General features: G+C 48.8%; 1 protein-coding gene and 1 non-coding gene across 2 annotated transcripts in view; one reads left to right on the top strand and one right to left on the bottom strand.

Moving 5' to 3' along the window:
- Positions 1-7,997: 7,997 nt before the first annotated feature.
- LOC121009073 lies at positions 7,998-8,151 on the top strand. The gene has a single exon (XR_005780684.1). It is a non-coding gene; the product is annotated as a 5.8S ribosomal RNA (ribosomal RNA).
- Positions 8,152-16,263: 8,112 nt separating this feature from the next.
- Positions 16,264-27,451, bottom strand: part of TGFB1I1 (transforming growth factor beta 1 induced transcript 1) — a 63,929-nt gene continuing 52,741 nt past the window's right edge. Inside the window, exons 11-12 of the mRNA XM_040441881.1 lie at positions 21,333-21,481; positions 16,264-18,031 (exon numbers count right to left, since the gene is read on the bottom strand). Of these exons, the coding sequence (XP_040297815.1) occupies positions 17,765-18,031; positions 21,333-21,481 (416 nt within the window). The 3' untranslated portion in view covers positions 16,264-17,764. The remainder of the gene's footprint in view (positions 18,032-21,332; positions 21,482-27,451) is intronic.

The raw sequence follows: 27,451 nt of genomic DNA, 5'->3' as shown, positions 1-27,451 counted from the left end.
TTTTCATCCGACCAGCAGTTCCAGAGCCTGGGCATGACGAGTCGCCTCACCTCGGTCTCAGAGGCATGTGACGCGATAGGGGGCCCCCCTTTCCAACACCTCCCGGAAGAAGGTAGAGAGACCCTGGGGGGTGGGCAGGGTGTTTTGATCCCACCATCAGTTCCATGACATCCGAGGGGTCGGCTGGAGGGGAGACTTCCACGGAGGGGGGATTTTTGGACATTTCTTACCCAGGAAAGGAGCACCGTAGGCGGGTAAGAATTTCTGACTTCCCCCCCCTGCCATTCCCGGAGGGAAGGTGGTACAGACAAGCTTGAGGGCTCACCTCGGAGCACAAGTCCCCAGGACCATGACAAGGGGATGGAGTCGAGGGGGCGCATCCCGCCAGCAGTTCCAAGGGCCCGGGCAGGAGTCCCCCCACCGGCCCTTTCTCCCCACGGGTAAGGGACTTGCGATTCATAAGCGCACGACCGATGAGAGAGAACTTGGTGGGGTTATCCTGCGGGTAGTCCCATGGGGCCCAGGCAGGAGCCCCTCGCTCCTCCCGCCGGCAAGAGAAGGTAGAATTTCTCGGTTTGAGCGAGAGAACCGCGAATGAGAGCGAACCTGGCCGTCGCACCCCGCCAGCAGTTCCAGGGGCTGGGCAGGTCGGCTCGCCACACCCCGGTCTCAGAGGCGTGTGACACGAAAGGGGGGCCCCCTTTCCAACACCTCCCGGAAGAAGGTAGAGAGGCCCTGGGGAGCGAACTGGGTGGGTGCATCCCACCAGGCAGTTCAGGGGCCTGGGCAGGAGTCCCACACTCCACCCGCCGGCAAGAGAAGGTAGAATTTCTCGGTTTGAGCGAGAGAACCGCGAATGTGTAGGAGTCCCCCACTCCTCCTGCTGCTTTCTCCAGCCTCAGATATTGTCTGTGTGAACTTCTTCCTCCCATGATCGATTTGGCATGTAGTGAACCGGCGGGATGAGACCCTCGCTGGGCTGGACTTTGGAGTCCGTGCTGGCATAGGGCGAGGTTGTCCCCTCTCCCTTCTAGCCCGGGTTCTACGCTGTGGTTGCAGCGCTCATGGTGGTCCCCTCATCAATCCAACCCCTACCCAGCTCCTGCTGCTGGTGGTGGGTGTTTGGGGGGAACCCCTCTGGCTGTCCTGTCGAACTCGCTCCGAACGGGCAGAAAAAGGTGTCTGAAGCCGTGCGGTCTCACCATGAGATGACCTCCCGGGCCTAAGGGATGCGTGGGTCTTGTATGCCCTCCATTGCTCCCCAGTGAACCGATTAATTTCGGTCCTAAGGGATGTGTGGGGTGTCTGCCCTCTGCCTCTCCCCAGTAACCTGAGTTGTTCAATTCCTGTGGTGTGCCCTGTGTGGCGGCACATCTTCTCTGCGGTCGATACCCTAACAACTGAACGGGCAGAAAATGTGTTTAAAACCGTGCGTTCTCACCATGGGAGGACCTCCTGGGCCTAAGGGATGCGTGGGTCGTATGCCCTCCGCCGCTCCCCAGTTTCCTGATTTACTTTGGGACTAAGGAATGCGTGGGGTGTCTGCCCGCTGTCACTCCCCAGTTACCTGGTTTGTTCTGTCCAAGTGGTGTTCCCCGTGTGGTAGAGGCATATTTTCTGTGCAGTCGACAGCCAGACACCCGATCTGGCAGAAAAATGTGTTTGAAACCGTGCGGTCTCACCACGGGAGGACCTCCTGGGCTTAAGGGATGCGTTGGTTGTATGCCGTCCGCCGCTCCCCAGTCACCTGATTTGCCTCGGGCCTAAGGGATGCGTGGGGTGTCTGCCCTCTGACACTGCCCAGTAACCCGGTTTGTTCCCTCTCTGTGGTGTTCCCCGTGTGGCCGAGGCACATTTTCTGTGCAGTTGACAGTTGGGCACTCTTACTGGCAGAAAAATGTGTCTGAAGTCGTGTGGTCTCACCATGGGAAAACCTCCTGGGCCTAAGGGATGCGTGGGTCGTATGCCCTCCGCTGCTCCCCAGTTTCCTGATTTACTTCGGGACTAAGGGATGCGTGGGGTGTCTGCCCTCTGACACTCCCCAGTAACCCAGTTCGTTCTCTTCCTGTGGTGTTCCCCGCGCGGCGGAGGCACCTCTTCTGTGCAGTTCACAGCTGGACACTCTTTCTGGCAGAAAAATGTGTCTGAAGTTGTGTGGTCTCACCATGGGAGGACCTTCCAGGGCCTAAGGGATGTTTGGGTCGTATGCCCTCCGCTGCTCCCCAGTCACCCGATTTGCCTCGGGCCTAAGGGATGCGTGGGGTGTCTGCCCTCTGACACTGCCCAGTAACCCGGTTTGTTCCCTCTCTGTGGTGTTCCCCGTGTGGCCGAGGCACATTTTCTGTGCAGTTGACAGTTGGGCACTCTTACTGGCAGAAAAATGTGTCTGAAGTCGTGTGGTCTCACCATGGGAAAACCTCCTGGGCCTAAGGGATGCGTGGGTCGTATGCCCTCCGCTGCTCCCCAGTTTCCTGATTTACTTCGTGGACTAAGGGATGCGTGGGGTGTCTGCCCTCTGACACTCCCCAGTAACCCAGTACGTTCCCTTCCTGTGGTGTTCCCCGCGCGGCGGAGGCACCTCTTCTGTGCAGTTCACAGCTGGACACTCTTTCTGGCAGAAAAATGTGTCTGAAGTTGTGTGGTCTCACCATGGGAGGACCTTCCAGGGCCTAAGGGATGTTTGGGTCGTATGCCCTCCGCTGCTCCCCAGTCACCCGATTTGCCTCGGGCCTAAGGGATGCGTGAGGTGTCTGCCCTCTGACACTGCCCAGTAACCCGGTTTATTCCCTCTCTGTGGTGTTCCCCGTGTGGCCGAGGCACATTTTCTGTGCAGTTGACAGTTGGGCACTCTTACTGGCAGAAAAATGTGTCTGAAGTCGTGTGGTCTCACCATGGGAAAACCTCCTGGGCCTAAGGGATGCGTGGGTCGTATGCCCTCCGCTGCTCCCCAGTTTCCTGATTTACTTCGGGACTAAGGGATGCGTGGGGTGTCTGCCCTCTGACACTCCCCAGTAACCCAGTTTGTTCCCTTCTTGTGGTGTTCCCCGCGCGGCGGAGGCACCTCTTCTGTGCAGTTCACAGCTGGACACTCTTTCTGGCAGAAAAATGTGTCTGAAGTTGTGTGGTCTCACCATGGGAGGACCTTCCAGGGCCTAAGGGATGTTTGGGTCGTATGCCCTCCGCTGCTCCCCAGTCACCCGATTTGCCTCGGGCCTAAGGGATGCGTGGGGTGTCTGCCCTCTGACACTGCCCAGTAACCCAGTTTGTTCCCTCTCTGTGGTGTTCCCCGTGTGGCCGAGGCACATTTTCTGTGCAGTTGACAGTTGGGCACTCTTACTGGCAGAAAAATGTGTCTGAAGTCGTGTGGTCTCACCATGGGAAAACCTCCTGGGCCTAAGGGATGCGTGGGTCGTATGCCCTCCGCTGCTCCCCAGTTTCCTGATTTACTTCGTGGACTAAGGGATGCGTGGGGTGTCTGCCCTCTGACACTCCCCAGTAACCCAGTTTGTTCCCTTCTTGTGGTGTTCCCCGCGCGGCGGAGGCACCTCTTCTGTGCAGTTCACAGCTGGACACTCTTTCTGGCAGAAAAATGTGTCTGAAGTTGTGTGGTCTCACCATGGGAGGACCTTCCAGGGCCTAAGGGATGTTTGGGTCGTATGCCCTCCGCTGCTCCCCAGTCACCCGATTTGCCTCGGGCCTAAGGGATGCGTGAGGTGTCTGCCCTCTGACACTGCCCAGTAACCCGGTTTATTCCCTCTCTGTGGTGTTCCCCGTGTGGCCGAGGCACATTTTCTGTGCAGTTGACAGTTGGGCACTCTTACTGGCAGAAAAATGTGTCTGAAGTCGTGTGGTCTCACCATGGGAAAACCTCCTGGGCCTAAGGGATGCGTGGGTCGTATGCCCTCCGCTGCTCCCCAGTTTCCTGATTTACTTCGGGACTAAGGGATGCGTGGGGTGTCTGCCCTCTGACACTCCCCAGTAACCCAGTTTGTTCCCTTCTTGTGGTGTTCCCCGCGCGGCGGAGGCACCTCTTCTGTGCAGTTCACAGCTGGACACTCTTTCTGGCAGAAAAATGTGTCTGAAGTTGTGTGGTCTCACCATGGGAGGACCTTCCAGGGCCTAAGGGATGTTTGGGTCGTATGCCCTCCGCTGCTCCCCAGTCACCCGATTTGCCTCGGGCCTAAGGGATGCGTGAGGTGTCTGCCCTCTGACACTGCCCAGTAACCCGGTTTATTCCCTCTCTGTGGTGTTCCCCGTGTGGCCGAGGCACATTTTCTGTGCAGTTGACAGTTGGGCACTCTTACTGGCAGAAAAATGTGTCTGAAGTCGTGTGGTCTCACCATGGGAAAACCTCCTGGGCCTAAGGGATGCGTGGGTCGTATGCCCTCCGCTGCTCCCCAGTTTCCTGATTTACTTCGGGACTAAGGGATGCGTGGGGTGTCTGCCCTCTGACACTCCCCAGTAACCCAGTTTGTTCCCTTCTTGTGGTGTTCCCCGCGCGGCGGAGGCACCTCTTCTGTGCAGTTCACAGCTGGACACTCTTTCTGGCAGAAAAATGTGTCTGAAGTTGTGTGGTCTCACCATGGGAGGACCTTCCAGGGCCTAAGGGATGTTTGGGTCGTATGCCCTCCGCTGCTCCCCAGTCACCCGATTTGCCTCGGGCCTAAGGGATGCGTGGGGTGTCTGCCCTCTGACACTGCCCAGTAACCCAGTTTGTTCCCTCTCTGTGGTGTTCCCCGTGTGGCCGAGGCACATTTTCTGTGCAGTTGACAGTTGGGCACTCTTACTGGCAGAAAAATGTGTCTGAAGTCGTGTGGTCTCACCATGGGAAAACCTCCTGGGCCTAAGGGATGCGTGGGTCGTATGCCCTCCGCTGCTCCCCAGTTTCCTGATTTACTTCGTGGACTAAGGGATGCGTGGGGTGTCTGCCCTCTGACACTCCCCAGTAACCCAGTACGTTCCCTTCCTGTGGTGTTCCCCGCGCGGCGGAGGCACCTCTTCTGTGCAGTTCACAGCTGGACACTCTTTCTGGCAGAAAAATGTGTCTGAAGTTGTGTGGTCTCACCATGGGAGGACCTTCCAGGGCCTAAGGGATGTTTGGGTCGTATGCCCTCCGCTGCTCCCCAGTCACCCGATTTGCCTCGGGCCTAAGGGATGCGTGAGGTGTCTGCCCTCTGACACTGCCCAGTAACCCGGTTTGTTCCCTCTCTGTGGTGTTCCCCGTGTGGCCGAGGCACATTTTCTGTGCAGTTGACAGTTGGGCACTCTTACTGGCAGAAAAATCTGTCTGAAGTCGTGTGGTCTCACCATGGGAGGACCTCCTGGGCCTAAGGGATGCGTGGGTCGTATGCCCTCCGCTGCTCCCCAGTTTCCTGATTTACTTCGGGACTAAGGGATGCGTGGGGTGTCTGCCCTCTGACACTCCCCAGTAACCCAGTTCGTTCCCTTCTTGTGGTGTTCCCCGCGCGGCGGAGGCACCTCTTCTGTGCAGTTCACAGCTGGACACTCTTTCTGGCAGAAAAATGTGTCTGAAGTTGTGTGGTCTCACCATGGGAGGACCTTCCAGGGCCTAAGGGATGTTTGGGTCGTATGCCCTCCGCTGCTCCCCAGTCACCCGATTTGCCTCGGGCCTAAGGGATGCGTGGGGTGTCTGCCCTCTGACACTGCCCAGTAACCCGGTTTGTTCTCTCTCTGTGGTGTTCCCCGTGTGGCCGAGGCACATTTTCTGTGCAGTTGACAGTTGGGCACTCTTACTGGCAGAAAAATGTGTCTGAAGTCGTGTGGTCTCACCATGGGAAAACCTCCTGGGCCTAAGGGATGCGTGGGTCGTATGCCCTCCGCTACTCCCCAGTTTCCTGATTTACTTCGGGACTAAGGGATGCGTGGGGTGTCTGCCCTCTGACACTCCCCAGTAACCCAGTTCGTTCCCTTCCTGTGGTGTTCCCCGCGCGGCGGAGGCACCTCTTCTGTGCAGTTCACAGCTGGACACTCTTTCTGGCAGAAAAATGTGTCTGAAGTTGTATGGTCTCACCATGGGAGGACCTTCCAGGGCCTAAGGGATGTTTGGGTCGTATGCCCTCCGCTGCTCCCCAGTCACCCGATTTGCCTTGGGCCTAAGGGATGCGTGGGGTGTCTGCCCTGTGACACTCCCCAGTAACCTGAGTTGTTCCATTCCTGTGGTGTTCTCTGTGTGGCTTCGGCACATCATCTCTGCAGTCGACACCTGTAAACCCGAACTTCCAGAAAAAATGTGTCTGAAGTTGTGTGGTCTCACCATGGGAGGTTCTTCAAGGGCCTAAGGGATGCGTGGGTTGTATGCTCTCCGCTGCTCCCCAGTCACCCGATTTGCGTCGGGCCTAAGGGATGCGTGGGGTGTCTGCCCTCTGCCACTCTCCAGTAACCCGAGTTGATCCATCTCCAAGGTGTTTCCAGTGCGGCGGCAGAACATCTTCTGTGCTGTCGGGTTCCTCGCCGGCTGGCTGGTGCGGCCGTGCGATCCACTTTTTGGTGACCCACGGCAGGATGACCTGTGCCTTCTGAGTGACCTTGCCCGTGGCGGCTGGGTGCTGGGGGTGTGGGATCATCCATGCCGCATAGCCCTGTGTTGCCAGAGAAGAGAGACAATAGGGTTGAAGCGGTAGACAAGGAGCTGAGAGGCAGATGACCCGTCCCCTGGCCTTGGCCCTGGGGGCTTTTTCTCCTCCTCCACAATCTCCTTCCCTCTCACCCCACCCTCGTCTGCTCCTCTGCCTCAGCAGCTAGGAGGGGAGGAAGCGGGCCGCGCTTGGTGGTGCGCGTGCCCTTCAGGGGCGGTGGTCAGACTCTTTATCTTTCCGTCCGCCTCCTCCTCCATCTCCACGGGGGGCGGTTTCTCCGGAACCCCCTCCTCGCTCCGTCGCCTACCTGGTTGATCCTGCCAGTAGTATATGCTTGTCTCAAAGATTAAGCCATGCACGTGTAAGTACGCACGGCCGGTACAGTGAAACTGCGAATGGCTCATTAAATCAGTTATGGTTCCTTTGATCGTTCCAACCGTTACTTGGATAACTGTGGTAATTCTAGAGCTAATACATGCCGACGAGCGCTGACCCCCAGGGATGCGTGCATTTATCAGACCAAAACCAATCCGGGGGCCCGGGCGCGGCGCCGAGAAGACAATCAAACTTGACTATCTAGAGGAAGTAAAAGTCGTAACAAGGTTTCTGTAGGTGAACCTGCAGAAGGATCATTAACGGTATCGGGCGACCACCCGCACGGGGTGCGCGCCGGCCTATCCTGACCAGCGGGGGCTGCCGGAGATGTGGAACTGCAGCGCACCCGAAAGAAACCTGGTTGACTGTAGGTGGGAAGGTGGATTGGACGGTTGGGAAGAAGGGGGCTCTGCATCCCTTATCCTGTGCCCTGCGCAGCTGCACTGCCGTGTCCCACCGTCAAGCGTCTCAGCGGGGTTGGGCATGGGGCTGGAGAAAAGTCGGAGGCGTCTGTGTTGGGAAGCGTGGTATGTCAAAACCCCCCGGGTGGGATGGCGGAGAGGCGATGCGGAGACAGGGATGGCCGGGCCCGCGGGGGGGCTTTGAGCAGGTCCCCGAACTACCCTCCGTGTCACTCTCTCGACCGGGTCCAGCTGGGTTGACGTTACTGCTGCCTTCCATGCGGTGCTGTCCTCCGACCCTCCCCCTCTGTTAGCCTCCCGTCGAGGGTGCAGGGAACTATATCCCGGGCGAGGTGTGGTGCCTTGCCCCGGGTGCAGGCCGATTCATGTACCGCACGCCGCCTGTCGGTAGGTTTTGAAGCCTCGCAGTCCCTCGCCCGAACCAGGGTGGAGGGCCGAGCGCCTGGACACCAGGGCCCAGCTCACCGAGCTGAGTGAGATGACGGAAATGTACCCGAGTAGCCGCTGGAGGGCCCTGAGAAAGTGCTACCTGCCGACGTCCCTACTCGCTGCTGGGGGGTCTTGTCCTCCCTCGGCGGAAAAAGGTTAAATGAAAGTCGTGAGTGACTCTTAGCGGTGGATCACTCTGCTCGCGCGTCGATGAAGAACGCAGATAGCTGCGAGAATTAGTGTGAATTGCAGGACACATTGATCATCGACACTTCGAACGCACCTTGCGGCCCCGGGTTCCTCCCAGGGCTACGCCTGTCTGAGGGTCGCTTCTCCGTCGATCGCCCCGCCGCCCCCCACCCTTCCCGGTGGTTGTGGCGGCGAGGCTGGGGTTGGTCGCAGGGGTGGGTTTTTCACACGGGGCCGGGGAGGGAGAGCGGGGAAAGCGGTTCCCCCTCTGCTCCGCGCGCCCCACACCCGCCCCTTCGGTCCCCTAAGGCCAGACCTCACGAGCCGTGCGAGAATTAGTGAATTGCAGGACACATTGATCGACACTTCGAACGCACCTTGCGGCCCCGGGTTCCTCCCGGGGCTACGCCTGTCTGAGGGTCGCTTCTCCGTCAATCGCCCCGCCGTCCCCAACCCTTCCCGGTGCTTGTGGCGGCGGCGGCGCGGCTGGGGTCGGTCGCAGGGGTGGGTTTTTCCCACGGGGTTGGGGAGGGAGAGTGGGGAAAGCGTTTCCCCCTCTGCTCCGCGCGCCCCACGCCTGCCCCTTCGTCCCCCTAAGGCCAGACCTCGCGAGCCGCGCCCCCGTAGCATCCGGTGCCCCCCCCAGGCTGTCTGTGGTGACACAGGGCTGCCTGGCAACGGGGTGGCCGGGCCGCCGGCGGCGCGCTCTCCCACCCTCCTCGCTGCCTCCTTTTTTCCGACTCAGACCTCAGATCAGACGTGGCGACCCGCTGAATTTAAGCATATTACTAAGCGGAGGAAAAGAAACTAACCAGGATTCCCTCAGTAACGGCGAGGAAAGAGCCCAGCACCGAATCCCCGCCCGTCCGGCGTGCGCGGGAAATGTGGCGTATGGGAGACCGAACCTTCCCGTGGATTGCCCCAGCTGCGGTGGGTGCCTCTCCCCCGCCCCTCCTTGGTTTTCCGGCGCGGGTGGGCAAGGGCGCTCTCTCCCTGGTCGCTCCTGCAGCGGTGGGGGCGGTCCCCCTTCCCTCCGCCGCCGCAGGTCTCTCAGGAGGGTGCCTGGGCGGACGGTGCCTCGCCTCGGCAGGCGCCTAGCAGGGGCCTCACGATCCTTCTGACTTTTTAGGTTTTAAGCAGGAGGTGTCAGAAAAGTTACCACAGGGATAACTGGCTTGTGTTGGCCAAGCGTTCATAGCGACGTCGCTTTTTGATCCTTCGATGTCGGCTATTCCTATCATTGTGAAGCAGAATTCACCAAGCGTTGGATTGTTCACCCACTAATAGGGAACGTGAGCTGGGTTTAGACCGTCGTGAGACAGGTTAGTTTTACCCTACTGATGATCGTGTTGTCGCAATAGTAATCCTGCTCAGTACGAGAGGAACCGCAGGTTCAGACATTTGGTGTATGTGCTTGGCTGAGGAGCCAATGGGGCGAAGCTATCATCTGTGGGATTATGACTGAACGCCTCTAAGTCAGAATCCCCCCTAAACGTGACGATACCGCAGAAGCCCTGCCGCCTCTCTCCCGGAGCGCATCGCACGTTCGTTGGGAACCCGGTGCTAAATCATTCGTAGACGACCTGATTCTGGGTCAGGGTTTCTTGCGTAGCAGAGCAGCTACCTCGCTGCGATCTATTGAATGTCATCCCTTGAGCCATTCTTTTGTCGCAATGGAATTGTGGGGCAGAAGCCGACCCTCCCCCCCCGCATAGAGGGTCGACCCCGCTTGCTCTCCTGCATTGAAGAGTGTGGGGGAGTGTTTGCATAACTGCTAATGATGGACTTGCAGGCCTTTTTCGGGCCGATGCAGACTGGAGGGGGTACCGCCAGGTGGGCTTAATGCTGGGGACTTGGTGGAAAATGTCCCCAGGCGTTATGGATGTGAAATCGGATAACGGTCTGACTTTTAGCCGCTGCCATTCCTTGAGGGCAAGTCCCAGAGACTTGCTCGGCTGGAGGGAAGTTTTTAATGCTCGCCCCCTGGAGGGGGTACCGCCAGGTGGGCTTAATGCTCGCCCCTGGAGGGGGTACCGCCAGGTGGGCTTAATTCCTCCTGACTACGCTATCGGTCGTACAATTACCACAAGTAGTTGCAATAAAAGACTTTGAACCAGACCAGGACCGTTACAGAATAATCTCGCAAGCAGGAAGTGCAAGGCTGGGTTCAAATAGGTTGTCCAATCAGGGAACAAGGTGGAGCAAACCAGGGAGGGGGAACAGAACAAGAGGCACAGAGAACTAGGCATCAGTTCAGCACAAGAGCTGTCCAGAAAGCTGAGTAGCTCAGTTGGAAGAGCTGCCGCCTGGAACACAGGAGTCCCTGGGTTCAAGTCCCAACAAGGTGTCTCAGAAGCCATTTCCCAACAGGATAACACCAGACTGCATGTTGTTCGTGCTACTGTGAGCAGCTTGTGTTGCCTGAATTTGCTGCCATGGCCTGCAATGTCTCCAGCAGAGGATCTTGATGATTTGTGTGCCCAAGTGCATTCAGAAACCATTCATTTCATTGATAACAAGCAAAGGCATGTATTACTGCGCTCACACTTGATACTGAGTAAATCATGATGTTTTGAATATGTTGTTTCCATTTTTTTTATCATTTGCATAGGATTAACATGTCTATCCATCCTGTGATTTCCAGAATTCCACAACTTTTTGTTCTTAGTGTTGCAAAATATTGCAATGTATTAAAATCAATAAGGAAATACATGGATAAAGGATGATAATAATGATAATGTATACATGGAACCCAATCTAGAGGCTGCTTTAGAAATGGCTACCATCGGCGAGTGCACTTACACAGACTGAAAAAGAATTAATAGAGGAATAGAGTAAGGCTGTCCAGACAATTACCTGTATAGAGAAATAGTTTACGTATTTATGGATAATAATGAATTCAAATTAAGAATCTATAACAATATACATATAAAAACCACAGAAAATACAAAAAAAATGGAGAGAAAGCAATATAATCAATATATGCAATAACAGCAACACACGACAAAAGGGTAGTGCGCTGCCCAGCAGGGTTAGAAAATGATCCTATTTCATTCTGTCAGGGTTTTGGTATATCTGAAGTGTTTAATGTGGTTATAGCACCATCTAGCAGCGTTAAGTTGTATTACACTTAGTTTTTCTTGTTAAAACGACTGCTGCATTGTGGGTGGTGCAAAGCATCCTGGGAAAGAGAAGTCTCCAGTCACATCAGCAGAGCTGTCCTTCTCAAACTCTACCATCCTTGTAAAAGCATATCTGGTGAGAGATCTACCTTTCTTTCAGTGGCATATGTTATGTATGCAGAGCTGTTCAGCTAGTTGTAATTGTTACTCAGGGAGTTGTTACTACTGTTAGCTAGATATGTAATCGTATGTACAGGCAGCTATTTTACCATATGCTTCAGCTTTAATGCAAATGTTATAGTACATGCTATCTGTACTTTATACTTATACTTGCTATTTGTATTCTTGCAGTTTTACCAAACAATCCTGTTTTACCAATCAATCAATCTCACTTGGACAATCTCTCACTCACGCGCATCGAGCAGAGAGTACAACCTGTTGACCAATAAACAAGTTACACTACAAAGAACAGTCCTCTTATTTGGAAGACAGGAACAGTTTATGCTGAATGTCAGACTGCACACTGTGTGAACGGGTATAAAAACAGAACAGGTACAACATATGCCGTGTGACATTCTTTGTGATGCTGGTGTCGCATTGCGACATGCTGCTACTGCAATGTGACAGTCACTCAAAAATCCAAATTGTATGGATTTTTGTGTGACTGTCGTGTGGCGGTCGCAGCATGTCGCAGTGCGACACCATTGACTATCAGTACAAAGAATGTAGGGTTAGGGTTAGGCCCAGGGATCCATCAGATCCACACTTTATTATCCTTGTTAATTTATTTGGATACCCTGTTTCTGCCTTTTTGCTATATTTTTTATATTTTTTTCACTTTATTTCTCATTTTCATTTATATATATACAGTACAGACCAAGAGTTTGGACACACCTTCTCATTCAAAGAGTTTTCTTTATTTTCATGACTATGAAGGCATCAAAACTATGAATTAACACATGTGGAATTATATACATAACAAACAAGTGTGAAACAACTGAAAATATGTCATATTCTAGGTTCTTCAAAGTAGCCACCTTTTGCTTTGATTACTGCTTTGCACACTCTTGGCATTCTCTTGATGAGCTTCAAGCAGTAGTCCCCTGAAATGGTCTTCCAACAGTCTTGAAGGAGTTCCCAGAGATGCTTAGCACTTGTTGGCCCTTTTGCCTTCACTCTGCAGTCCAGCTCACCCCAAACCATCTCGATTGGGTTCAGGTCCGGTGACTGTGGAGGCCAGGTCATCTGGCGCAGCACCCCATCACTCTCCTTCATGGTCAAATAGCCCTTACTTTCAAAGTTTTCTCAATTTTTCGGCTGACTGACTGACCTTCATTTCTTAAAGTAATGATGGCCACTCGTTTTTCTTTACTTAGCTGCTTTTTTCTTGCCATAATACCAATTCTAACAGTCTATTCAGTAGGACTATCAGCTGTGTATCCACCTGACTTCTCCTCAACGCAACTGATGGTCCCAACCCCATTTATAAGGCAAGAAATCCCACTTATTAAACCTGACAGGGCACACCTGTGAAGTGAAAACCATTTCAGGGGACTACCTCTTGAAGCTCATCAAGAGAATGCCAAGAGTGTGCAAAGCTGTAATCAAAGCAAAAGGTGGCTACTTTGAAGAACCTAGAATATGACATATGTTCAGTTGTTTCACACTTGTTTGTTATGTATATAATTCCACATGTGTTAATTCATAGTTTTGATGCCTTCAGTGTGAATCTACAATTTTCATAGTCATGAAAATAAAGAAAACTCTTTGAATGAGAAGGTGTGTCTAAACTTTTGGTCTGTACTGTATATACTGCTCAAAAAAATAAAGGGAACACTTAAACAACACAATGTAACTCCAAGTCAATCACACTTCTGTGAAATCAAACTGTCCACTTAGGAAGCAACACTGAGTGACAATCAATTTCACATGCTGTTGTGCAAATGGGATAGACAACAGGTGGAAATTATAGGCAATTAGCAAGACACCCCCAAAAAAGGAGTGGTTCTGCAGGTGGTAACCGCAGACCACTTCTCAGTTCCTATGCTTCCTGGCTGATGTTTTGGTCACTTTTGAATGCTGGCGGTGCTTTCACTCTAGTGGTAGCATGAGTCTACAACCCACACAAGTGGCTCAGGTAGTGCAGCTTATCCAGGATGGCACATCAATGCAAACTGTGGCAAGAAGGTTTGCTGTGTCTGTCAGCGTAGTGTCCAGAGCATGGAGGCGCTACCAGGAGACAGGCCAGTACACCAGGAGACGTGGAGGAGGCCGTAGGAGGGCAACAACCCAGCAGCAGGACCGCTACCTCCGCCTTTGTGCAAGGAGGAACAGGAGGAGCACTGCCAGAGCCCTGCAAAATGACCTCCAGCAGGCCACAAATGTGCATGTGTCTGCTCAAACGGTCAGAAACAGACTCCATGAGGGTGATAAGAGGGCCCGACGTCAACAGGTGGGGGTTGTGCTTACAGCCCAACACCGTGCAGGACGTTTGGCATTTGCCAGAGAACAGCAAGATTGGCAAATTCGCCACTGGTGCCCTGTGCTCTTCACAGATGAAAGCAGGTTCACACTGAGCACATGTGACAGACGTGACAGAGTCTGGAGACGCCGTGGAGAACGTTCTGCTGACTGCAACATCCTCCAGCATGACCGGTTTGGCATTGGGTCAGTAATAGTGTGGGGTGGCATTTCTTTGTAGGGCCGCACAGCCCTCCATGTGCTCGCCAGAGGTAGCCTGACTGCCATTAGGTACCGAGATGAGATCCTCAGACCCCTTGTGAGACCATATGCTGGTGCGGTTGGCCCTGGGTTCCTCCTAATGCAAGACAATGCTAGACCTCATGTGGCTGGAGTGTGTCAGCAGTTCCTGCAAGACGAAGGCATTGATGCTATGGACTGGCCCGCCCATTCCCCAGACCTGAATCCAATTGAGCACATCTGGGACATCATGTCTCGCTCTATCCACCAACGTCACGTTGCACCACAGACTGTCCAGGAGTTGGCAGATGCTTTAGTCCAGGTCTGGGAGGAGATCCCTCAGGAGACCGTCCGCCACCTCATCAGGAGCATGCACAGGCGTTGTAGAGAGGTCATACATGCACGTGGAGGCCACACACACTACTGAGCCTCATTTTGACTTGTTTTAGGGACATCACATCAAAGTTGGATCAGCCTGTAGTGTGTTTTTCCACTTTAATTTTGAGTGTGACTCCAAATCCAGACCTCCATGGGTTAAAAAATTTGATTTCCATTTTTTTATTTTTGTGTGATTTTGTTGTCAGCACATTCAACTATGTAAAGAACAAAGTATTTCAGAAGAATATTTAATTAATTCAGATCTAGGATGTGTTATTTTTGTGTTCCCTTTATTTTTTTGAGCAGTATATACACTGCGTGCAGAATTATTAGGCAAATGAGTATTTTGACCACATCATCCTCTTTATGCATGTTGTCTTACTCCAAGCTGTATAGGCTCGAAAGCCTACTACCAATTAAGCATATTAGGTGATGTGCATCTCTGTAATGAGAAGGGGTGTGGTCTAATGACATCAACACCCTATATTAGGTGTGCATAATTATTAGGCAACTTCCTTTCCTTTGGCAAAATGGGTCAAAAGAAGGACTTGACAGGCTCAGAAAAGTCAAAAATAGTGAGATATCTTGCAGAGGGATGCAGCACTCTTAAAATTGCAAAGCTTCTGAAGCGTGATCATCGAACAATCAAGCGTTTCATTTAAAATAGTCAACAGGGTCGCAAGAAGCGTGTGGAAAAACCAAGGCGCAAAATAACTGCCCATGAACTGAGAAAAGTCAAGCGTGCAGCTGCCAAGATGCCACTTGCCACCAGTTTGGCCATATTTCAGAGCTGCAACATCACTGGAGTGCCCAAAAGCACAAGGTGTGCAATACTCAGAGACATGGCCAAGGTAAGAAAGGCTGAAAGACGACCACCACTGAACAAGACACACAAGCTGAAACGTCAAGACTGGGCCAAGAAATATCTCAAGACTGATTTTTCTAAGGTTTTTTGGACTGATGAAATGAGAGTGAGTCTTGATGGGGCAGATGGATGGGCCCGTGGCTGGATTGGTAAAGGGCTGAGAGCTCCAGTCCGACTCAGACGCCAGTAAGGTGGAGGTGGAGTACTGGTTTGGGCTGGTATCATCAAAGATGAGCTTGTGGGGCCTTTTCGGGTTGAGGATGGAGTCGAGCTCAACTCCCAGTCCTACTGCCAGTTTCTGGAAGACACCTTCTTCAAGCAGTGGTACAGGAAGAAGTCTGCATCCTTCAAGAAAAACATGATTTTCATGCAGGACAATGCTCCATCACACGCGTCCAAGTACTTCACAGCGTGGCTGGCAAGAAAGGGTATAAAAGAAGAAAATCTAATGACATGGCCTCCTTGTTCACCTGATCTGAACCCCATTGAGAACCTGTGGTCCATCATCAAATGTGAGATTTACAAGGAGGGAAAACAGTACACCTCTCTGAACAGTGTCTGGGAGGCTGTGGTTGCTGCTGCACGCAATGTTGATGGTGAACAGATCAAAACACTGACAGAATCCATGGATGGCAGGCTTTTGAGTGTCCTTGCAAAGAAAGGTGGCTATATTGGTCACTGATTTGTTTTTGTTTTGTTTTTGAATGTCAGAAATGTATATTTGTGAATGTTGAGATGTTATATTGGTTTCACTGGTAAAAATAAATAATTGAAATGGGTATATATTTGTTTTTTGTTAAGTTGCCTAATAATTATGCACAGTAATAGTCACCTGCACACACAGATATCCCCCTAAAATAGCTAAAACTAAAAACAAACTAAAAACTACTTCCAAAAATATTCAGTTTTGATATTAATGAGTTTTTTGGGTTCATTGAGAACATGGTTGTTGTTCAATAATAAAATTAATCCTCAAAAATACAACTTGCCTAATAATTCTGCACTCCCTGTATATATATATATATATATATATATATACACACACACACACACACACACATACATTTATTTTCATTGTAGGGATGATTTACTTTTGTGGGAACTATTTGTGGCAGATTATTATGGTTGGAATGTGCTTATTCATGTAGATTCCCTGTTTCTAGTTATGATGCATCTAATGACGAGTAACAGGATGTTTCTATCTTTACACCCGAACCCTTGTTGTTTCTCATGTAGACTCATCTGTCGCAGTAACATAAGCTGAATGTGAGTTCTCTGTGTCAGGAGGCTGCTGCTTTGCCCCCATGCTTGTGTGACTGGATTCCTACCGCTCTACGTCCTGATCTGGATGGTTAAAGCAGAGAGACCCGACAAACCTGACAATACAGAATTTAAATGAACACTATTTAGAAAGTTGCTTAATTTGGCATCTAGAAAGAAAATGAATACAAATTAAGTACATACACATCTACCTCCCTTAAATGTGTTTTACCCAAGACTTAAAAAGTTTTTTTTGGTACATTTATATTAATGGGCTATCCTCAGCATGTGATGGAGAGGGTCCGACACCCCTTAGTTGTTTTGCAGTAGCTGTGCTGTCAGAAGTCGGCACCATATCAAGGCTACAGCATTGTTAATATGACCAGCTCTGTCCACTATACACAATGGCGCTGACGTCTGGCACCACAGCTGATCAGTGGGTACAGGGTGTTGGAACCCCGCCGATCAGATAGACCATCAATATAAAAGGACTGGAAACATCATCAAATAGTATAGCAGGGGCCAACCCTAACCACTCATCGGATACTGATGACTTAACCCCTTGATGTTATTGGGGTCAGGGTTACCATTATGTTGGAATGCCCCCTAAAACTACATGTAAATGTATCCAGTTCCTGCTTTCCCCTACTTACCTCTCAGGTGTGTTTGTGAATCTCTGGAAAAACTTTATTGTTCTTCATTGTTTTTCATCACAAAATACATTGCCACATAAACTCATTCACCAGTCTGAATATTCATGGTCTACAGAACACAGTGGCTGAAACCAGTCACCTAACCTGGCCAGAAGTGAACATGAAATGATTACTGATTTGCAGAAAATGTTGTTCCTTGAATGAGCAATCTGGTTATTCCTAGAACCTTTCACGTGGAAATGACGCCAAGGATCTATATTGCTGCCGCACCTTCCTTTCAGCCCAAAACTCCTTTCATCAGTAGACACAGTAATATGTAGCTCTGGAGGAGTAAAACCTACCTTGCCGAGATGTTATTCGACATAAGTGGTAAGATGGAGCGAAGGTTATCCTTTTAATCCACATGTATGTAGGAAATGTAATGTACACATATTAAACACCAGTGCACATTACATATATTATATATATAGTACCAGCTTAGACATTTCAATCATCTCTACAAAGTTTTTGCAAGTCACAAGCTTCCGATTATGTGTTCATTTTTGGTGGAGCATCACAAGAAAAATAAGTGAAAAACTGTGCTGAGAGACAGAATATTTCCCGAATGCTAGTAGAAGCGGTGAATGATGATAGAGAAGAAGTGAGAGCTCCTTACTAGAAGTGCAAAGCCTGTTACAGACGTGATATCTAACCCACCCCTCGTGTACATGAGGACATCCTCACATCACTTTACAACCTTCTGCACACACATAAGAGCATCTGGATGACTGAATATTTAGCCATACAGGCGGGCGAAACAAGCTTGACAATATGGTTTGCCTTCTTGCTCTCGGAAAGTGCCTTTGTTAAGTTGCCGCAAGCAAAAAGTGCAACTCAGATGCTGTGGATGAAACTTGCGTCCCATTGCAGTCACACATCGACCAGTTATGGGCTGATCACACCCGGCGCACAGAGAACCTCGACAGGAGTGGTAATGCGTCTCACACAGCGGAAGGCCCTCATTCTCAAAGAAGCTTCCATTCAGAAATGGGCTTCGACAGACCTGTAAAGAAGCAAAGGAACATGAAGAAACACAACGAGACTTATCTTAATCTCTAAACCATACAGTGAACACTGCAAAAAAGATGGCGACAAAATGTGTAAGTACCTAACATGACCCCAATAAAAAACTACAACTTATTCCAAAACAATAAATCCTCACACAGGAGGTGACCAGATAAAAAAGCTCTAAGTCTTTGAATGCAACAATAAAAGATTTTAAGAATGTTTTTATCACAAAAAAGCAATAAATAAATAAAAAATACAAAAAAGGTCATCCATTTGTTAATGACCTGTTTTGCAACATATAGATTAAGCAATAGTAAGTTGCACAGAATACATGAACGGAAAACAAGAATGATTAAATTAATAATATCATAATGGTGTGACAGAATGGAATCAGTAGAAAATGTTTCAGATCTTTGAGTTCAGCTCATGCAAAATGGGAGCAAAACCGAAAGGGTTGCGTTTATACTTTTGTTCAGTGTATTTTCAGCTTGAGAGACCTGTCCTGTGTTCACATTTTGTGCTGCCCTAGTGAAGTGAAATATTATTTATGTATTCAGCTTTATATATTCAGCTTGATATATCTGCCTTGGGCTTATATCTTGTGTTGCCCTGGTGGAGTGGAGTATTATTTATGTACTCAGCTTTATATATTCAGCTTGATATAATTGTCCTGGGCTTATGTTGCCCTGGTGGAGTGCAATAACTGGGGCTTTTTGTATCTTCTATGTACTCAGCTTTGTATATGCAGTTTGATATATCTGCCTTTGGCCTATACCCGGCTATTATGACATGCAGTGCTTTATCTGATTAATGTGCCTCATGTAATATTTTCTGTACCATTTTCCATCGTGCCTTTCTTTCCTATTTATTGTATTAGAGTAATATATTTTGATTAAATAAATATTATTATATATTTTAGAGTTATAGTCTCATCGATCCTTCTTTTTTGGTTTAGGATTTAGCATTTTTCTATCTGGATAAGTATGAGGTTGTTGTAGGTTCTTATTAACAGTTGCTATATGTACATTGATTTGGATGGAATAAATTATCTGCATGACAACTTTTGAGTACCGTGGTCTGGGGTGCCATGTCAGCTGCTGGTGTTGGTCCACTGTGTTTTATCAAGGGCAGGGTCAATGCAGCTAGCTATCAGGAGATTTTGGAGCACTTCATGCTTCCATCTGCTGAAAAGCTTTATGGAGATGAAGATGTCATTTTTCAGCACGACCTGACACCTGCTCACAGTGCAAAACCACTGGTAAATGGTTTACTGACCATGGTATTACTGTGCTCAATTGGCCTGCCAACTCTCCTGACCTGAACCCCATAGAGAATCTGTGGGATATTGGGAAGAGAAAGTTGAGAGACGCAAGACCCAACACTCTGGATGAGCTTAAGGCCGCTATGGAAGCATCTTGGGCCTCCATAACACCTCAGCAGGGCCACAGGCTGATTGCCTCCATGCCACATTGCCGCATTGAAGCCGTCATTTCTGCAAAAGGATTCCCCACCAAGTATTGAGGGCAGAACTGAACTTAATTATTTGAAGGTTGACTTTTTTTGTATTAAAAACACTTTTCTTTTATTGGTCGGATGAAATATGCAAATTTTTTTAGATAGGAATTTTGGGTTTTCATGAGCTGTATGCCAAAATCATCAATATTAAAACAAGAAAAGGCTTGAACTACTTCAGTTGTGTGTAATGAATCTAAAATATATGAAAGTCTAATGTTTATCAGTACATTACAGGAAATAATAAACTTTATCACAATATGCTAATTTTTTGAGAAGGACCTATATATATATATATATATATATATATATATATATATATATATAATCTGCTCAGCTCCTCTTGCTCTATAACACGCTGCCTGCAGATTACATGGTGACAGGTTCTCTTTATATATAATCTGCTCAGCTCCTCCTGCTCTATAACACACTGCCTGCAGATTACATGGTGACGGGTTCTCTTTATATATAATCTGCTCAGCTCCTCCTGCTCTATAACACGCTGCCTGCAGATTACACGGTGACAGGATCTCTGTATATATAATCTGCTCAGCTCCTCCTGCTCTATAACACACTGCCTGCAGATTACATGGTGACAGGATCTCTTTATATATAATCTGCTCAGCTCCTCCTGCTCTATAACACACTGCCTGCAGATTACATGGTGACGGGTTCTCTTTATATATAATCTGCTCAGCTCCTCCTGCTCTATAACACGCTGCCTGCAGATTACACGGTGACAGGATCTCTGTATATATAATCTGCTCAGCTCCTCCTGCTCTATAACACACTGCCTGCAGATTACATGGTGACAGGTTCTCTTTATATATAATCTGCTCAGCTCCTCCTGCTCTATAACACGCTGCCTGCAGATTACACGGTGACGGGTTCTCTTTATATATAATCTGCTCAGCTCCTCCTGCTCTATAACACGCTGCGTGCAGATTACACGGTGACAGGATCTCTTTACATATAATCTGCTCAGCTCCTCCTGCTCTATATCACACTGCCTGCAGATTACACGGTGACAGGATCTCTTTATATATAATCTGCTCAGCTCCTCCTGCTCTATAACACGCTGCCTGCAGATTACGTGGTGACAGGTTCTCTTTATATATAATCTGCTCATCTCCTCCTGCTCTATAACACACTGCTAGCAGATATGTCTTGCCCATATAACTGTGTGATGACTATAATAGTCCACAATTTGAAATTGGTGTCTGGATTTGCTAAAATGTCGGGAAACCAAATTTTGTAATTAGGGTTCCATTGAAATCTTCAGCCTCACTCACTGGGCTGTAACGTAGCACCCGAGCTAACTCCGTCTTGGAGTTCTAATCCTTGTGGCCGCCGTCTAAAGCCTGTATTACACCTGTTGATTTCTCTACGGATAAGCGCTACGGAGCTTTCATAGTAATGCTCATTAGCGATCATCTGGCAGTAAATGCTGCCGCCGATTGGCTGATGGATGAGCGGTTGCTCGTTAACCCGAACCCCAACCCAATTAGTTGTGCTGTATAATCACAATCTGCTGCCGGTAAACAATGAATCAGTACGGAGACTAGCGATCTCATTAGTGATCGCCCCTCCCTATAATGTGGAGAAGATCACTGCATTAAATAGCTGCGTCTTCTCCACCAGCAAGCAGACGATTAATGGGAAGGAACGCTTCCTTCCTATTGCCTGTTAAATTGGGCTGTGTAATACAGCCTTAAGAAAAGCCTAACCGGTGGTCTCTGATAGTGAAGGAGGTCTTCTGTCCTGCAGAGAGATCGTGTACTCACATGACACACAAAGCACTGAGGGTGCCATAAACCATTCAAAGCCGATATGTAGCTTTCCTTCACAGGTTCAGAACAACCAGCACAGACTGTTCCAAATAGTCGGTAATAATCATATGAACAATAGGGATGCTCATCCTTTTCATGGAAGCCTGCAGAACACAGAAAGAGCAGACATTATACAGCAAATGGGTAACCTCAAGTGAGACCCACACACAGAGGCATTTATAGTAAGATTTACCAGAACATGATGGGGTCATGCATAAGGCAGAATCATTGTGAGGGAAGGGACATATTTAGCTAATTCCCTTGGTTCTTGTTGACACTCTGGTTTACAAGATAGTCACTCAGAGGCAGCAGAACATCGATAATAACTGGAAAGGAAAGCCATGGTATGCCAAATACAGCTATGAGGGTCAGGGGGTTAGGGTTAGCTAACACTAACTGGAAAAGAAAGCCATGGCATGCCAAATACAGCTATGGGGGTCAGGGGGTTAGGGTTAGCTAACACTAACTGGAAAGGAAAGCCATGGCATGCCAAATACAGCTATGAGGGTCAGGGGGTTAGCGTTAGCTAACACTAACTGGAAAGGAAAGCCATGGCATGCCAAATACAGCTATGAGGGTCAGGGGATTAGGGTTAGCTAACACTAACTGGAAAGGAAAGCCATGGCATGCCAAATACAGCTATGAGGGTCAGGGGGTTAGGGTTAGCTAACACTAACTGGAAAAGAAAGCCATGGCATGCCAAATACAGCTATGGGGGTCAGGGGGTTAGGGTTAGCTAACACTAACTGGAAAGGAAAGCCATGGCATGCCAAATACAGCTATGAGGGTCAGGGGGTTAGCGTTAGCTAACACTAACTGGAAAGGAAAGCCATGGCATGCCAAATACAGCTATGAGGGTCAGGGGGTTAGCGTTAGCTAACACTAACTGGAAAGGAAAGCCATGGCATGCCAAATACAGCTATGAGGGTCAGGGGATTAGGGTTAGCTAACACTAACTGGAAAGGAAAGCCATGGCATGCCAAATACAGCTATGAGGGTCAGGGGGTTAGGGTTAGCTAACTAACTGGAAAAGAAAAGCCATGGCATGCCAAATACAGCTATGAGGGTCAGGGGGTTAGCGTTAGCTAACACTAACTGGAAAGGAAAGCCATGGCATGCCAAATACAGCTATGAGGGTCAGGGGGTTAGGGTTAGCTAACTAACTGGAAAAGAAAAGCCATGGCATGCCAAATACAGCTATGAGGGTCAGGGGGTTAGCGTTAGCTAACACTAACTGGAAAGGAAAGCCATGGCATGCCAAATACAGCTATGAGGGTCAGGGGGTTAGGGTTAGCTAACACTAACTGGAAAGGAAATCCATGGCATGCCAAATACAGCTATGAGGGTCAGGGGATTAGGGTTAGCTAACACTAACTGGAAAGGAAAGCCATGGCATGCCAAATACAGCTATGAGGGTCAGGGGGTTAGCGTTAGCTAACACTAACTGGAAAGGAAAGCCATGGCATGCCAAATACAGCTATGAGGGTCAGGGGGTTAGGGTTAGCTAACTAACTGGAAAGGAAAGCCATGGCATGCCAAATACAGCTATGAGGGTCAGGGGGTTAGCGTTAGCTGACACTAACTGGAAAGGAAAGCCATGACATGCCAAATACAGCTATGAGGGTCAGGGGGTTAGGGTTAGCTAACACTAACTGGAAAGGAAAGCCATGGCATGCCAAATACAGCTATGAGGGTCAGGGGATTAGGGTTAGCTAACACTAACTGGAAAGGAAAGCCATGGCATGCCAAATACAGCTATGAGGGTCAGGGGGTTAGGGTTAGCTAACTAACTGGAAAGGAAAGCCATGGCATGCCAAATACAGCTATGAGGGTCAGGGGGTTAGGGTTAGCTGACACTAACTGGAAAGGAAAGCCATGGCATGCCAAATACAGCTATGAGGGTCAGGGGGTTAGGGTTAGCTAACACTAACTGGAAAAGAAAGCCATGGCATGCCAAATACAGCTATGGGGGTCAGGGGGTTAGGGTTAGCTGACACTAACTGGAAAAGAAAGCCATGGCATGCCAAATACAGCTATGAGGGTCAGGGGGTTAGCGTTAGCTAACACTAACTGGAAAGGAAAGCCATGGCATGCCAAATACAGCTATGAGGGTCAGGGGGTTAGCGTTAGCTAACACTAACTGGAAAGGAAAGCCATGGCATGCCAAATACAGCTATGAGGGTCAGGGGATTAGGGTTAGCTGACACTAACTGGAAAGGAAATCCATGGCATGCCAAATACAGCTATGAGGGTCAGGGGGTTAGGGTTAGCTAACACTAACTGGAAAGGAAAGCCATGGCATGCCAAATACAGCTATGAGGGTCAGGGGGTTAGGGTTAGCTAACACTAACTGGAAAGGAAAGCCATGGCATGCCAAATACAGCTATGAGGGTCAAGGGGTTAGGGTTAGCTAACACTAACTGAAAAGGAAAGCCATGACATGCCAAATACAGCTATGAGGGTAAGGGGGTTAGGGTTAGCTGACACTAACTGGAAAGGAAATCCATGGCATGCCAAATACAGCTATGAGGGTCAGGGGGTTAGGGTTAGCTAACACTAACTGGAAAGGAAAGCCATGGCATGCCAAATACAGCTATGAGGGTCAAGGGGTTAGGGTTAGCTAACACTAACTGAAAAGGAAAGCCATGACATGCCAAATACAGCTATGAGGGTAAGGGGGTTAGGGTTAGCTGACACTAACTGGAAAGGAAATCCATGGCATGCCAAATACAGCTATGAGGGTAAGGGGGTTAGGGTTAGCTAACACTAACTGGAAAAGAAAGCCATGGCATGCCAAATACAGCTATGAGGCTCAGCAGGTTAGGGTTAGCTAACACTAACTGGAAAAGAAAGCCATGGCATGCCAAATACAGCTATGAGGCTCAGCAGGTTAGGGTTAGCTAACACTAACTGGAAAGGAAAGCCATGGCATGCCAAATACAGCTATGAGGGTCAGGGGGTTAGGGTTAGCTAACACTAACTGGAAAGGAAAGCCATGGCATGCCAAATACAGCTATGAGGGTCAGGGGATTAGGGTTAGCTAACACTAACTGGAAAGGAAAGCCATGGCATGCCAAATACAGCTATGAGGGTCAGGGGATTAGGGTTAGATAACACTAACTGGAAAGGAAAGCCATGGCATGCCAAATACAGCTATGAGGGTCAGGGGATTAGGGTTAGCTAACCCTGACCGGAAAGGAAACCAGCTATAAGGGGTCAGGGGGTAGAAGAGTTTTTTATCCATAAAATACTGATAGGTTCCCCCTTTAATTATCATATTACCTTCTATATTCCTTGTAATATTGTTAGGGATAGTCAGTTAACATACAGAAAGTCATTGTCCTGTGTCAGATGACCACCAGGCCACGGTCCAGAGCAGTGGACTCATACAGGACACACATACTTCACACTGGACATCCTTGGGGGGCTAAAAGGTATAAACCCTTGCACTCAAAGACAAAGAACTCAGCTGCACTGAGAAAATAATCCAGGTAGGATGTTGTAGGTCACTCTCTCTTTCTTGTATTCCCATGTGGCGTTGTTCATGTGGGGAGCTCCCCCATTGTGTTGTGTATATATATACAGTACAGACCAAAAGTTTGGACACACCTTCTCATTCAAAGAGTTTTCTTTATTTTTATGACTATGAAGGCATCAAAACTATGAATTAACACATGTGGAATTATATACATAACAAACAAGTGTGAAACAACTGAAAATATGTCATATTCTAGGTTCTTCAAAGTAGCCACCTTTTGCTTTGATTACTGCTTTGCACACTCTTGGGATTCTCTTGATGAGCTTCAAGAGGTAGTCCCCTGAAATGGTCTTCCAACAGTCTTGAAGGAGTTCCCAGAGATGCTTAGCACTTGTTGGCCCTTTTGCCTTCACTCTGCGGTCCAGCTTACCCCAAACCATCTCGATTGGGTTCAGGTCCGGTGACTGTGTAGGCCAGGTCATCTGGCGCAGCACCCCATCACTCTCCTTCATGGTCAAATAGCCCTTACTTTCAAAGTTTTCCAAATTTTTCGGGTGACTGACTGACCTTCATTTCTTAAAGTAATGATGGCCACTCGTTTTTCTTTACTTAGCTGCTTTTTTCTTGCCATAATACAAATTCTAACAGTCTATTCAGTAGGACTATCAGCTGTGTATCCACCTGACTTCTCCTCAACGCCACTGATGGTCCCAACCCCATTTATAAGGCAAGAAATCCCACTTATTAAACCTGACAGGGCACACCTGTGAAGTGAAAACCATTTCAGGGGACTACCTCTTGAAGCTCATCAAGAGAATGCCAAGAGTGTGCAAAGCAGTAATCAAAGCAAAAGGTGGCTACTTTGAAGAACGTAGAATATGACATATTTTCAGTTGTTTCACACTTGTTTGTTATGTATATAATTCCACATGTGTTAATTCATAGTTTGATGCCTTCATAGTCATGAAAATAAAGAAAACTCTTTGAATGAGAAGGTGTGTCCAAACTTTTGGTCTGTACTGTATATACATAGCTATAAAAAAAGAGCAGCAGCACACTTTAAGTTGGCTGGGTGCAATCCCTCTCAGGATCAATGACCAGGATCCATGGGTTAATAAAAAAATATAAATATCCAAAAATCATGTAAAAAGGTGCATGTCTATTCAGCCGTGGAGTATCATGTGTCACAATGTGTGTATACCGTATACACACGTGTTATACAACCAGAAAGTGAATAACCCGTTCATTATGTAAAAATGTAGGTGATAATCAAAATCAACCTGTGTTCATTTAGCCTCATTTTGAGATTCCAAGTTCTCCCATCACAGAAATTGGAATATTAAGGGCAGGGTAGTGAAGACAGATGTAGGTTCTACTAAAGTTGGCACATACTCTGGATGGGTAGCTGCCCTTGCCATATTTGCGTCAATTGTTCCCTTATGTTGAGAGGAAATAGCAATGTACATCCCTCCTTCGTAAGTGACCTGTGATTCTAGCTATGGAGGGTGTTCGCTGGATGGTCCCTGCCACTTCTGGTATGTAGGAAAAACGAGGTGCTGGATCCACCAGGGTCTACACATTTCACAAGGGGGGACCTTAGGTTCAGGATACTTGAACAAATCCCGGTGTTCAGAAGCAAGGTAACTAAAGGAAAAATAACTTTCCAAACCGTAAAGTACAAGGGCTTGAATGTGGACTTTAAAGTAACAGGTTAGATTTAAGGGAGACTCCCACTGCCATGCTCTGGGTATCCATCGGGACATTGGGGTGCTCTTGATACTCTTGGGGTGCTCTTGATACTTCTCTTCTTTATCTCTTTCTCCTAGGGACCGTAACCCTATTTGAACATTTGAAAAAGAACATGGCGAGGTCATCAACTTTGGGACTCCTTTTTTCTTCTTTTTGGAGGACCTTACGGGCCATGCCCAGTATACTAACTTACTGGGAGATTTATATGGTCTGGTGTGGGGGTCACCCTGTGTCCTCCTCCCCCTGGCCCCGTTTTTTGGGGACATGGGATATAGGGATCGGCTGCCCCCCCCCCCTACTTTTCTTTTCTATTTACTGTAACCATTGGGTGACATTCCTTGTCTGGGCTAATGATCTGGGTCACCTATCAGGGAGGGGATATTTCCCCCAATTATGTTGGGGGTCCTCCTTTCCTTAGGGACTAACTCTGGATGAATATTAGTGGCCAATACTTGGCTCTGTCGAGATTGGGGGCACATAATCTTGGACTGATGGGAGCACCCGGGTCACCCTGGGTCTCCATCCTCCCCAGGGCCGTATATGTTCTTATGGCCACCCTTTCCATTTATTCATTTCTAGTATGTTTGCCTGAATAGCCGGAAGTGCTGCTATAAGCAAGCGCGTGAGGTTTGTTGATGGTCTCCACAGAGACATCAGTGATGTAATCTACACGCCGGGTGCACGCAGGCGTGGTGATAACTAAGCGGCCATCTTTGGTTTGGTTCTCCTGATAGTGGAGTCCTGGTCTCGCTGAGCCCTGCACAGGCGCACACTCTTAACTGTAATCACTAATCAGGCTGGATATGAAATGAACACTTTGTCTACTGGGAGATGAATTTTATATCTG

Source organism: Bufo bufo, chromosome 7 (assembly GCF_905171765.1).
Source record: "Bufo bufo chromosome 7, aBufBuf1.1, whole genome shotgun sequence".
NCBI classification, from domain to species: Eukaryota; Metazoa; Chordata; class Amphibia; order Anura; family Bufonidae; genus Bufo; species Bufo bufo.
This window is presented reverse-complemented; position numbering and strand designations above follow the sequence as displayed.